Raw genomic sequence first — 13,240 nt, 5'->3', positions numbered from 1 at the left:
GTTCCCTCCCCAATTCTTACCATCCAAGTTATTTGCCGTATTAAGGGCATGAAGCATCTGTTCACACCACTGGGTAAATCCATCTTGGGCTTTATTTACTCCCTGAAAGAGCTTCAGCAACTTTTCTTCTTCTTCTACTTTCTTATTCTGCCGGTTAGACACACCTACAGATTTACTAAAGCAAAACAATAGGGCGATATTATATTCCCAGAAACTGTTACTATATGATTATACTAAAACACCATAAAGAGATAACGTCTTGGCAACACTGGATGGTTGTCCAATAATCCAATGCTTGGCTCCAAAAAAGAAAAAAAAAAATTCAAATATTTGGATTTAAGAGATTATTCAATATCCCCTTAAAACCTAGCCTTAGCTCAGACATTCCGGCTCTGAATACAGGGCTTCTTTTCAGAGAAGTGATTCAATTCTTCCTATATGTCCTTCAGTAAGTTTTAAAATTTTGCTAAGCCTCAGTTTCCTCATCTGTAAAATGGTACTCATACGTCTTTGGGTTACCACAAAGAGTAACACTATTGTGCACAAAGGCCTAGGACACAGTGCCTGGCAAAGGTGCTCCATAAACTGACAGGCACTTAGAGTTCTACTCATAATCTACTTGGCCCTCAATCAAGAAGAAACAATCTGACAACACTACCATTTATTAAGTAAATGACTATGTGCCAGGCACTTTTACTAACTACTTCACGCGTATTTATTTACTCTTTACAACCACACCCATGAAGCTATCGTCATCTTCATTTTACAGATGAGGGAACTGAGGCTCAAAGAGGTTCCCTCTTGCCCAAGGTCACACAGCTAATAAGTGGTAGTGCTGGGAATTGTGTTCAAATGTTTAACACTAAAACCCATGCTCATTCAACAACACTGTATACTGAGGAAAGAAAGATGAAGGTGAAATGCAATTTATCATAAAAATAAATAGGCTTAAGGCCATTACAGAGGTGTTTATAATACTCATTAGAGTATAAAGTAACTTATAAATTCAGGAACAAGTGCTGAGATCTAAGGACTTCCTTAGAGAAAAGTTCAACAACAGACACATACTATCCCTAGTATTTACTAAGTGGTCACAGTGTGACAGGCAAGAAGAGGTGCCGAGCAAGAGATGCCCCAGTAATGATACAGATGTGTTTCCACAGGGAAGAAATCAATCGCCAAACTGTGACTTCATGTGCTTAAACACAGATAAAAATAAACAAGCACCAAACCTCTTTCCTTCCCTGACTGCCCACTATCCAAATATCCCTTTCCCCCAACCCACCAAGGAGCATAAGGTTTAATCATCTTTGAACCCTACCTGAGACTGGCGTTGTTTTTATTTTTATTTGTTGAATTCCTAGGTCCCACCTCTTTCGCTGCATCATCCCAGAATCCCATGTTGGAATTTTTAGTGTCAGCATTACTCCAGATACTGACTAGGTCAGATGCCCACTGGTTGGGGGGACCAGTATTTATAGAGCCCCAAACTGAATTCCCAATGCTGGTGTGCAGGTTGGAATGCTGTTAAAGAAAAAGAAACAAATGATCAGGGTTAATAGTACTAAAAAGGTAAAAAGAGCCAAGTCAGCAAACGACTCAGAAGAGCAGTGCGCCAGCGAGGACGCAAGAGAGGACGCCCACCGCATTACTCCGGGCTCTGCTTGGCTGCTGGTGCTGCTGCTGGTGCTGCTGCTGCTGCTGCTGCTGCTTCTGCATTTGCCTGGCTTCTTCCTGTTGTATCTCCAGAAGGGATTTTGTAGTACCTGCGGGTTTGCTGACATTCCCCCAACCTGAGAGTTTCTGTTGCTGCTGCTGCTGCTGCTGCTGGAGAGCCTTCATCAATTCCCTTTGCTGGCGCCTTTGCTGGTGCACAGAAACAGGAGCTAACTCAGACTCTGGTTTTTAAGACAACAGTTAGCAGTATCTAGTATACGAAATAGAATACAAATAACACAGTACATGTCTATAAAATTAAATACTTGACAGGGTTAACTCCTTTGCTGCAGAGAAAGATACATGTATCTGCCACAGGGACTAAGAAAAGAATAAAAAGACAGAGAATTAAGTCTTTAAAATTAAGCAGGGCTCTTGGGTAAACACAGAAATGATGCGTAAACGTATATGTGTTTACTTCCGAAAACCTTACCAAAATAACAGAATACAGATAAACCCAGTAAGGACAAAGAAAGCAGATTTTAATAGTTAGAAAGCAGACAAATGCTAACAGGAAAATGTAACAGACCCAGTAAGTTGAAACCTAAAAAAAGGAAGCTCAGAAACAGGCAAATTCATACAGAAAGTTTAGGTATTAAGGTGTGAGGACCTCAGGCAGAAGTCAAGCAGCTGTTAAGTCTACAAAAATCAGCAGTAAGATCCCAGACTGCCTCGCTCCCCCCAGGCAGCTGAGTGGCTCTCTCTCCCTCTCCCCAGCAGAAAACTCAAGCTTTCTTCTTTAGAAAAGGTGAATCAGACTGGTGGACTACTCTATGGGGAGGCTACTTTAGCACATGAGAATACAGACACCAACTAATGGGGGACTCTCCCTACGGCCCAGCCAGCCAGAGACTGCTGCATCCAGTCCACCACAGTGCTTCATATACCAGAACCCCAATCAGCTGTTTAGCGCCTGAATTCTAAATATGAACAGAGTCCGGGGATCCATAAACACTGGGCATAAGGTTCTAAGATGGAAGCCAAAGACCAAATCAAACGAACAAAATACAGTGGAAAGAGGGAAAGCAGGAGCTAGCTTTTTTTAAAAAGTTATTAGTAAGTAGTTATTAGGATGGCAGCTTTCAATGAAAGAGTAAGAGGCTACATAAGGATACACTCTGAGAACAAGGTAAGGACTCAGAGAAATTTAACACAGTATACATAAAAATTCAACAGAAGGACTGAAAGGCCAAGATTGAGGAAATACCCCGTACCAAAATGAAATGAAAAGACAAATGGAAAACAGCAGCGAAAGTATGAGAAAACCTAAGTCAGTCCAGAAGGGCAACGGGAGACAGCAGTTTGGGAAAGAAGGAGCAGCTGCGCAGCGGCCGCCCCCTAGCCCCGCGCTGCGAGGGCGAGGGACAGAGCGAGAGAATGAAACAAAACGATCTTCGGTTCCCTACACGGGAAATGTCTACTGAGTGGCATTTTGTACCTTTTGAAGAGTACAAGAAGACTTAACAATACTTCAAAGAAAATGAATCAAATGAAAACACAATGAGGTGATGACTAACTCCCAACAGACGAAAGTGATGGAAGATCTGTGATTCCAACCCTGAGGACAGGAATTTGGTACCTCATTCAACGGATACCAAAATTATTGGAACAATTACTAGCTTTGAAGGTAGAAGATACACTCTGTTCTGCATCAATTTGCTGATAAACTTTTAGAAAATTTACTTCAGCACGTTTAGTCTCTCTTTTTTAAAGAGAGAGAAAAAAAGGACAATTTTTAAGGCGAAGAGACTTTTTATCCCACTGGTGAATATGTACAGACAACTCCCACTTCTCTGTGTATACTCATGGCTGTCAGTGACCCATACCACCCAGATCCAAAAACATTCTCTAACAAATCAACTGCTCTGCTCAAGTCATATCCAGAGAAAGCTCTTTCAAGACTGCCACCTCATGCTCCTTCTCAGAAGGCACCCCTTAAAATCAGGTGATCACTCTCTACCACCACTTTTACTCCCTTACTTTTTTTCTCTCTGGCGTTTACCTTCTAACATACCACACGTTTTACTTGATTTTTACTGTCTATCCCCTTTCAACCAGAGAATAAGTTGCAGGAAAGCTGGGTCTTTTGTCTGTTTGACACTCAGCTACCATTTCCAGCCTGTGAGTGAGCAGGCACTCAGCAAATGCATTGTGGGTGGGTGGGTGGATGGATGAACGTAGCAGCAATGGCACGCTGAACCAAACCACTTGACATAATCATTTTCTGCTGTCACGAGCTGTCGTCTTCCTTTCCACCCCTCTCTGACTCCGGTCTATCTTTTCTATCCAAATGATGACCTAAAGAATACAGACTACAAGCAGAGATACTTTATTTCTGTCATATTCTACATTTTGCGAAGCTAGCCAGAAACTTCAATATTCTCTAGAGAAAAATGTCTTCTGCATTCTAAAAATCAAATTTACAAAAGGGCATTTGCACAAATTTGCCCACAATTTTGAAAGTCTCATGTACTTTTATTTGCGACTTATCCTCTCAAGAGCTACACTAAGAATGTTTAAGTAATTGAACATTATATTCACCTTAATGTTGTTCCTATTAGATTCTTCACATTTGCTAGAGCGACCATATTACAGGCTAAAGAGTTTAATAATAATCACCCAATATAGACACAACAGCAATTTGACAATTTTACTAACAATTTTACTAACCACTAATCCAAAATGCACAATGGATAGTCTGGAATATCGTCTTACTAGAAGCATTTTCACTTCTAAAATTTACCTCTTCTCGAAGCTGCCGTTCTCGTTCCTCTTCTAGTTTTTGGATTTCAGCCAATGACAGCGTTGCCTGGGATTGACATGCTGTTGTATTGGACTGCTGGCCCCACGTTGAAGAAGAAGGAAGCTAACAAAACAGGAAGACAAAAGTGTTCATGAAGAAACGTGGAAAGAGAGAGCAATGCTTCGCACACAGCCAGAATATTCATGGCTCCTTCAACCCCGTTTACAACTTATAACTTAAATGTCTCTTTTTGAATCCTTGTACATACTATTCTCCCAGTCAGTTTGCTTCTTTTACATTTTTTATTATTACCCAAATCTAAGATTGTTTAAAAGAACTTAAAATACACATAATACATTTTTATTGGATCAACCATTTTGGAATTGCAAATTTGTTATATCTGGCATTGACATGTACACGAAAAATACAGGCATAAGAAGAAGTGAACAAAGAGTCACTAAATGCTTAACCCAAGGAGGCAATAAAGGAAATAGTATGCTGCTTTCCAATGAAAGAGTGAAGGAGACTTCTGAAGGGAGGGAGGTGGCACAGCTCCCCGAAGTCTTCTGTGCAAGGGAGTCATTTGTAACTGGACTGCGGCTTCTAGTCATCAGCACTAAGCTTTTCTAAATAAATAATTCTACTCTTTCTTTTCTCTTAAACTTACTGACTAACCTAGAATATAGTCTGGATTCTGAGCATTTTCATGCTCTCTGAAGCCTGGTTATTCTAAGAGCCTTCTTAAGTCTTCTAGGCCAAAAAAAATAGATACACTATAATTTTGAGATGTCTTATGGTTCTGAAAAATACATAAATAAAAATAGCAAGAAACCAAATCTAACTGGGCCTAAAATGTTTCACAAAAATAATACACGAATATGGAGGAAAACAAAATGCCCAACAGACTAGTTCTTCAAATGAACTACAGTACTGAGTATATGATCTTTAACATTTTTTTTTTAAAGATTTATTTATTTATTTATACAAACACTGGGTACAGTCAGAAGCGCGGGAGGGTGACAGAATTCACCAGAGCCAGAGCGGGAAACAGAGCAGGCAGAATGACGAAATACACTGCTGAGGGGAGCAGCGGGTGCGGCAGGAGAGGTCTGCGCGCCATGTGGGACCCTTACCGGCAGCTGGGGATCGAACCGGACGGCCGGGGATCAAACTGGGGATCAAACAGGTGCTGCAGAAGCTGCGGGCAGCTTCGCAGACTAGCACTCCACCGCTGTGCCACCAGGGGAGGCCCATGATCTTTAACATTTTTGATCAACATGATAGGTAGAAGGGACAGTTCTCTCAAAATGCACCTATGTTGGAGTGGGGAAGGGGTGAAGCAGGAAGCTAAGAAAGATGGGGGGGAGTCTAAAGAGGCAAAGTTGAGCACTCTTTATCCACAGGAAAGAGTGCACTTGGAAGGTGCTATCCAGATCATATAAGGCAGCGGAGTGAGTTCAAATCTGCAGCATCACCAGAGACCTTATAAAAATGTACAGGCCACACCTCCACACTTGATGAGTCAGAAGAGGTAAAGGTGAAGTCAAAAAATTTGCATATTTGTGTAACTCCAATGCAGAAAATCAGCCATGAACTACCAATGGTGTCTAAAAATATCAGTGGATACACTACCCCACCGTGCTCCATCCCCCAGTGTCTCCAGCAGAGCCTCGGCCAGTACCAGGAACAGAAGAGCCACCTCCTGAAATGGCCTCTCCCTTCAGGCGCCTCGAGATCCTTCTCACTGCTTAGCCAAAGTACACTTCACTGTACTTTTTTCACTCATGATTCATGGATCTGCTCTCTGGAGTAATGCTGAACAAATCTAAGTCTTCTTCTTCACATGACAGACAAATGTCTGCAGATAGCTATCATTTTCCTTAAGTCTCATTTATACAAAGGAAATAATATCCCATTGCTCTGTCAACACTGCCCCAGGACATTTTCCAGTTCAGCCCACATCCTACACTGCCCACTCAAAGAACTGCAGTTTGTCAATCCTGCTCTTCAGTACAATCCTCTCCCCAATCAGAAGCAGACAGGAGTCTGGCTCATTCTGTGATCCCTAAATGCCTACTGCCCTCCCACTTCATCGGTTAAAAGTAAAAATTACTCATTTTTCTCTGCCCTGAGATTGCTACCTCACTTTTCAACATAATTTTGAAAAGTGTTTCATTTCCAGTATGTCAGCATGAGGAACTCTATGGAACCACTCCCTGATAAAAATGGTGGACTTTTTTTTTTAAATCACACAAAACCTCTGGAAATGCCCCTGAGTGTATGTAGCAGATGAGGAAGAATTTCTTTGAGAAAATCTAGAACTTGGTAGGACCAGAAAGTGTGGTACTTGCACCAAGACCCACTCTCACAAGCTCCTCACTCAGCCAGACAGAAATGCCAGAGGAGAAGAGACAAGAACACAGGGCTCCTCTCCCCACAACTGTCAATCAGTGACCTGGTTTCTAGGAAAAGACACAGGATCAGCATTCCTCATCCTGCTTCCAGTTACCTTTCCAAGTTCTAGGCAAGTACAACTGAGAAGTGGGGGGCTCTCTTCTGAGACCCAGTCCCCCACTCATGGGACAGAACTACTTTGCACAAGTGCTAGCACTAGGGTCTTGACAGCCTCTGCCCTCCTGGTTCCATGCCCCTGAGACCTCTGCCCCTCAACCAAGGGCCAACTCCTAAAGCAAGAGTGTCATTCAGAAAAAAAGCACCCCACTGCCTCCAGCTTCAGAGCTATCATTCAGAGATTTTTTACCTGGGGGTGGGAGTTAGTGGGGAGGGAAGGAGAATGGAAAATAGAGTTCCAGATCTCTTCCCAAAGGAACTGACTTCATATGCAAGACTGTAGAGAATGAGGAATTCAAGCATAGAGGTGCTTTCAAAAATACTTGTACTTTAGGAGGTTGGGCACAAGGCAAGTGGGAGAAGACTGATTAAATTCATTGCAGCAATAGATACAGGTCAAACTGTACATTGATACTTTGTCTCAATACCAGGGAAAGTGCCAGAAAGTGTACCCCTGGGTCAAAACTAATCTCAATCTCTCCAAAGTAGCCTGCATTTGAATGGTTCAGTCTGCAACAAAAGTTCTGCCCTAAGGTACTTTTGGGGGGTGGAAAAAAAAAGAACAATCTGCTAGCAATTAGTGGAGTCAAACAGATGAATGTGGAAAAAGACAATCACAGTGAGTCCTGCCAAAAGCACCGTCATCCCAGCAATGGTGGGCAAACCCGATTCTGCTCTCCCAGAGGAGCAGCAGCAGAAGCGCCATGCTGTTGGGGAGGGTAGGAGAGAGTGGGGCTTCACTAAAAACAATCCAGCCAATCACAAAACAAATGATGATGGGGCAGATGGGGGGTGTGGGGAATCAGTACCCAGAGTTGGCAAATACATTTTTAAGTCTAGTTGACAATCAAAAAATGAGACATCTAAGAAATAAGAACATATGACCTATATGAGGAAAAACACTGCCAACAGAATATTGCCTATGAGAGTGACCAGATGTCAGATTTAACAGGCATGTCATGAGCATGGTCGGAGCCCTAAGGGGAACCAGCATTAAAACAGTAAGGCGATATGGTGGCGTTGCTGCATCAAGTAAAGTCTACCAATAAAGAGACAGAAATTATTTTTTTTAAAGGACCAAAAGAAAATCTTGGAGCTCAGAAGCACACTAACAGAAATAAGAGATTACCAGAGGAGCTCAAAAGTATATCTGAAATGTCAAAAGAAAAAGGTGGTGATTAACAGAGATCACACAACCCAAAGTAAAGAAAAAAAGAATCAAGACAAAGGCGGCCTTAGAGAAATAATAGATTCCATTTACCTATACACCAAAAAGTTCCACAGACTGTTGAATAGGATAAACACAGAGACCCACAAACATACACAATATGGCAAAAATGCTGAAAACCAAAAACAAGGAGAAAATCTTGAAAGCAGCAAGAGAAAAAACAAAATTGCCACTTCAAAGGAATCTCAATAAAATCAATAGTAAACTTCTCATCGGGAAACAAGGGAAGAAAGAAGACAATGGGAGTAAGATATTCAAAGTCCGCAAAGAACAAAAACTGAACAACCAAGAATTCTATATTCAATAAATTTCTCAAAAGTAAAGGTGAAAGAGGGACACCCTTACTCCTCTCAGAGAAACAGAAAGGAGTATAATGGAAAACTGTCTTTCAGTCAGATGATGTACGTGAAAAGGAGAGATTCCTGTAAAGATATAAACTACCAAAACAAACTCGAGAAACAATCTAAATTGACTTTTAAGAAGTAAAGGCAGTGAATTAGTGATCAAAAACCTATCCACAAAGAAAGTCCAGGATCAGAAGCTTCACCACTGAATTCTATCAAACATTTAAAGAAGAATTAATACCATTTCTTCACAAACTCTTCCAAAAATCAGAAGCGGAGGGAACACTTTCCAACTTATTCTTTAAGGTCAGCATTACCCTGACACCAAAGCCAGATAAAGACATCATAAGAAAAGAAAAAAAAAAAAACTTTAACTACTCAACAATATCTGTGATCAATAATAAGGACACAAAAATCCCCACCAAAATACAAACAAACCAAATCCAATGACATAAATGAAATCATTACATTTATCCCAGGTCCAAGGTTTGTGTAACACCTGAAAATCAATTAACATAATACACAATATGAATGGGAAAAAAAGATACATGATAATCGCATTAGATACAAGTCATTTGACAAAAACCACAATATCCTTTCATAATAAAAACGTTCGACAAACAAGGAACAGTAGGGGAACACCCTAAACCAGATGAAGGACATCTACAAAAAAACCTGCAGCTAACATTGCACTGATGAAAGACAAGATGCTTTCTCTCAAGAACAAGACAAGGCCATTCATGCTTGTCATTTCTGCTGAATATTGTATGGCACATTCTAGCCAGAGCGATTAGGTAAGAAAAAGAATAGTTTGGAAAGGAAGCAAAACTACCAAATGATATGATCTTGACATAAAAATCCTAATGAATACACTAAAGAACTATTAATTAATAAACCAGTTCAGCAAGATTACAGGATATAAGCTCAATATACAAAAATCAACTCTATATTATACACGTTGCAATGAACAACCTGAAAATGAAATGTTGAAAATTCCATTTACAACAGCATCAAAAAGAAAAAGTGTACGAATAAATTTAACACAAGGAGTAAAAATGTTATACTCTGAAAACTATAAAACACTGAAAGAAATTTAAGATATTTTGTTTATGGATTGAAAGACTTACTATTGTTCATTGGCAATGCAATCCCTGTAAGAACCCTACCTGGCCTTTTTTGTGAAAATCATTCTAAAATTTACATGTGTAACTGAAAGGGACCCAGAACAGTCAAAACACCACAGGAAAAGAACAAGCTGGAGGACTCACACTTCCTGATTTTAAAAACTACAAAAAAGCATTACTATCATTGTCAAGACAGTGTCATCAGTGTCAAGACAGTGTCATCACTTGAATAGAATTCAGAGTCCACACATGAACCCGCGGGTCTATAGTCAACTGATTTTCAGCAAGAGCGCTAAATCCAATCGGTGGACAGGAAACAGGCTTCTCAATAAACGATGCCAAGGACAAAAGGACTGTGACATGAACAAGCATGACATCAAGCCCTTACCTTACACCATTTACAAAAATGAATTCAATGTGGATCAGAGACCTAAATGTAACAGCTGAAACTACGAAAGTCTCAGAAGAAAACACAGGGGATATAAATCTTCACGACCTCAGATTTTAAACAGATTCTGAGGCAGACAGCTTCTATGGACCCCTGTCAGATAAGCGTCCCTACACCTCAGCCAGCACAGTGACACTTAACAATAAAGCAGCACCCCATGTTGGTGCGCTGGGGCTGCCGGCAGCTACCCAACTCCAGAACGGTACCAAGCAGCTTCTCTGGGTGGTCCCTAGGTTTTACCTTCATCTGCGCCAACTGTTGCTGCTGTTGCTGCTGCTGCAACCTGCGGAGAGCCTCTTGCTGCTGCTGCCGCTGGCGCATCAGCTCCTTCTGCCGCTGGAGCTCCAGCTCTTTCCTCTTTCGTTCCTCCTCCTCGTGGCGGAGTCTTGCCGCCTCCTCTTCCATGCGCAGCCGGTTCTCCTCCAACCGACGCTGGGCTTCTTCTTCCTCCCGAGCCCATTTTGCAGCCTCCTCTTCCTTCCCAGAAGGAAAAATAAGAGAATAAAATTGAATTGTTTAAGGAAACTCAGAGTCATTTTTGCAGAGAAAGCAAAATGAGAGATGGTAGAGGGAAGTTTTCTGTGCACACCAGGATTCAGCCAAGGGAAGGCTGTCTCATTCTGTGCTCTTTATGCCACGTACATCAAAAAAATAAAAAAATAATTAACATTTATAGCAGCCACAAAAGACTGGCATGCTTATAGGATAAAATTTTCACTTATTTGCTAATCTCTACATAAAAAGAATGTCATATATGTGGTAAGTACTGATCACCAAGGGATCCACACCAACCACAGGAGTATCTCCTGGAAACTGCCAACACCAGAGCTCACTGAGCTTTCCAAGGTGCTAAGTCCTTTCCTGATTACCAGGAGAGCTCAGCCAGTTTCGGAACCTCAGCAACTTTACCGTTGCGTCCCAGTTCTTACCCCTGTGGCCCTTAGCCCACAGGTCCCTCAGAAAATGGGACCCTCCTGGGCCTCCCTGGTGGTGCAAGGGTTAATACACAACCTATGAAGCTATCTGCAGCCTCTGCAGCACAAGTTCAATCCCCGGCCAGGGAGCAACCCACATGGCTCAGCAGACCTCTCCTGACTCACCCGCTGCTCCCCTCAGCAGTGTATTTCGGTCAATCTGCCTGTTCTGTTCCCCACCCTGTCTCTGGTGAATCCTCTCACCCCCCACACCTCTGGCCTGTACCCCAGCTGTATGCATAAATAAATAAATCTTTGAAAAAAAGAAAAGAAAGAAAAAAGAAAATGGGACCGTCCTCTACCTCCTTATTCATTTTCCTGGCTCATTTTTCTTCTGCTTCCCTACCTCAACACCATACCACTGTGCCCTCTGGAACTCTCCACACCTTCTTTCAGAGAGTCTGTTTACTATGCCTGCAGTGCTGTCTTATCCACATAGCACATTCTTGTTCCTTCTCAAAGTGCAGGGCAGACATCAAACACTCTGTGAGGATCTCCCTGCTGTTTCCATTATGTCCTGCACACCCTGCCCTCCTCTCTACTTGTTCCTAGCCACGCAGTGGCAACAACTGTTCCCATCTATCCACCCATCCGATCACGCTTCTCCCTTTCAGACAGTCTCCTATCACATCAGAGGTTTCAAATGCCAGACTTGGCTTTTTAAGCTTCCCAGATAACCAGAGGCACCCTAGTTACCCTACTCACTTTAGGGCAAAGGGGTGTGTTCTGGGAGACTTCTAGAGAAGACATTCCTCCCAGGCAATAGGAAAGGACAAGAGAATGATCACTTTTGTTTTGGATGTAGGTCATACAAGTGTGTGGAACCAAAATTCGCAACCAGAGGTGGAAAAAATGAACTTAAAAGTTAACACACCAGGAAACACAGAGCAGAAAGAAATGTGAAAGGTATCTGGGTCCTTTATGGCATCATTGAGTCACTGAAGGCATGTGATTACCTTATTTCCTTGATATGGGAAGTAATAGTGTATCTATTGTTTATGCCACATATAGGTGAATATTTTATTTCATAGCTGAAGGTATCCTAGCTGTGGCATTTATTTCTTAGATAATCATCACCCACAGAGTAGGTGGACTTCTTGAGGACAGAAATATTTCTTTAAAGGTTTTATACTCCACCAGGAAACAAGCACTATAACTGAATATGCTAACTGCTACATAAACAAGCACTTAACTGAATATGCTAACTGCTAAATAAACCAAAGAATGAATCAATGCACAATCTAATATTAAAGGTATCTACCACCAGTCGAATTTGGGTTTCTCAAGGAGTTTTAATTGAGAACTTAGGCAAAAGCAGTTAGTATCTACTTTGGGTCAATCTAACTGGACAAACACAAATTTAAACAAAGGTGTAGCCTGCACGAAGTCATTTCTTTCTAAAGGCACAGCAGGGGTGAGCGCTTCACACACAGCTCCAGCTGGCTGACCAAGGTCTACACCAGTAGTCACATGTCATGGTGACAATATGACACTTGACAGAATGTGATAAAAATGGTACTTGGCCTCTGCAATCTTTCCAAACACCCACCACTCCAGGCTACTCATGAGGAAAGCTACAGCCAAAGTCCAAAGAGCATTACCTTACAACATAAAACTGTTCCAGTCAACAAAAACACGTAAAATCTGAGACTCTCACAGTCAAGAAGCTAAGGAGATGTGACAACTAAATGTAGTACTCTGGGGATGGAATTCCGGGGCAGTAAAAGAACATTAGGGAAAAATTGAGGAAATGCGAGTAAGCTATGGACTTGATTTGATAATGCATCAATACTGATTTATTGTGACAAATGCACCATCCTAATATAAGATAAAAATAGAGAAAACCATACTATCGTACAAATTTTCCTAAAAAATCTAATAATGTTTGAAAAATAAAGTATACCAACCCCTCCACTCCAACTTGTACGTTCTTAGCATTCAAATGAAATACTTTAGGGGTTCTGGCCGCCAGTAACGGCAGAGCAGAATGGTGGAGTGGGAATTAGTGATAAAGACTGCAGGTACTGTGGATGTGTTAGCCGCACTGAATTGTGCACTTGGAAAGAGCAAACTGGACACTCTGGTTTCACTC

The 13,240-nt window shown here is 41.6% G+C and overlaps 1 protein-coding gene across 2 annotated transcripts in view; it reads right to left on the bottom strand.

Moving 5' to 3' along the window:
• GIGYF2 (GRB10 interacting GYF protein 2) overlaps window positions 1-13,240 on the bottom strand; it is a gene marked incomplete at both ends in the record, with an annotated part of 93,052 nt that overhangs the window by 8,471 nt on the left and 71,341 nt on the right. For both annotated transcript variants that reach the window (XM_084255000.1, XM_084255001.1), the window contains 5 exons: window positions 21-175; window positions 1,322-1,524; window positions 1,645-1,866; window positions 4,460-4,582; window positions 10,415-10,651. In XM_084255000.1, the coding sequence (XP_084111126.1) occupies window positions 21-175; window positions 1,322-1,524; window positions 1,645-1,866; window positions 4,460-4,582; window positions 10,415-10,651 (940 nt within the window). The remainder of the gene's footprint in view (window positions 1-20; window positions 176-1,321; window positions 1,525-1,644; window positions 1,867-4,459; window positions 4,583-10,414; window positions 10,652-13,240) is intronic.

This window comes from Talpa europaea (genome assembly GCF_964194135.1).
Source record: "Talpa europaea genome assembly, chromosome: 1".
Lineage (NCBI taxonomy): Eukaryota > Metazoa > Chordata > Mammalia > Eulipotyphla > Talpidae > Talpa > Talpa europaea.
The sequence above is the reverse complement of the archived record's forward strand: the minus strand, read 5'-3'. Positions and strand labels throughout refer to the sequence as shown.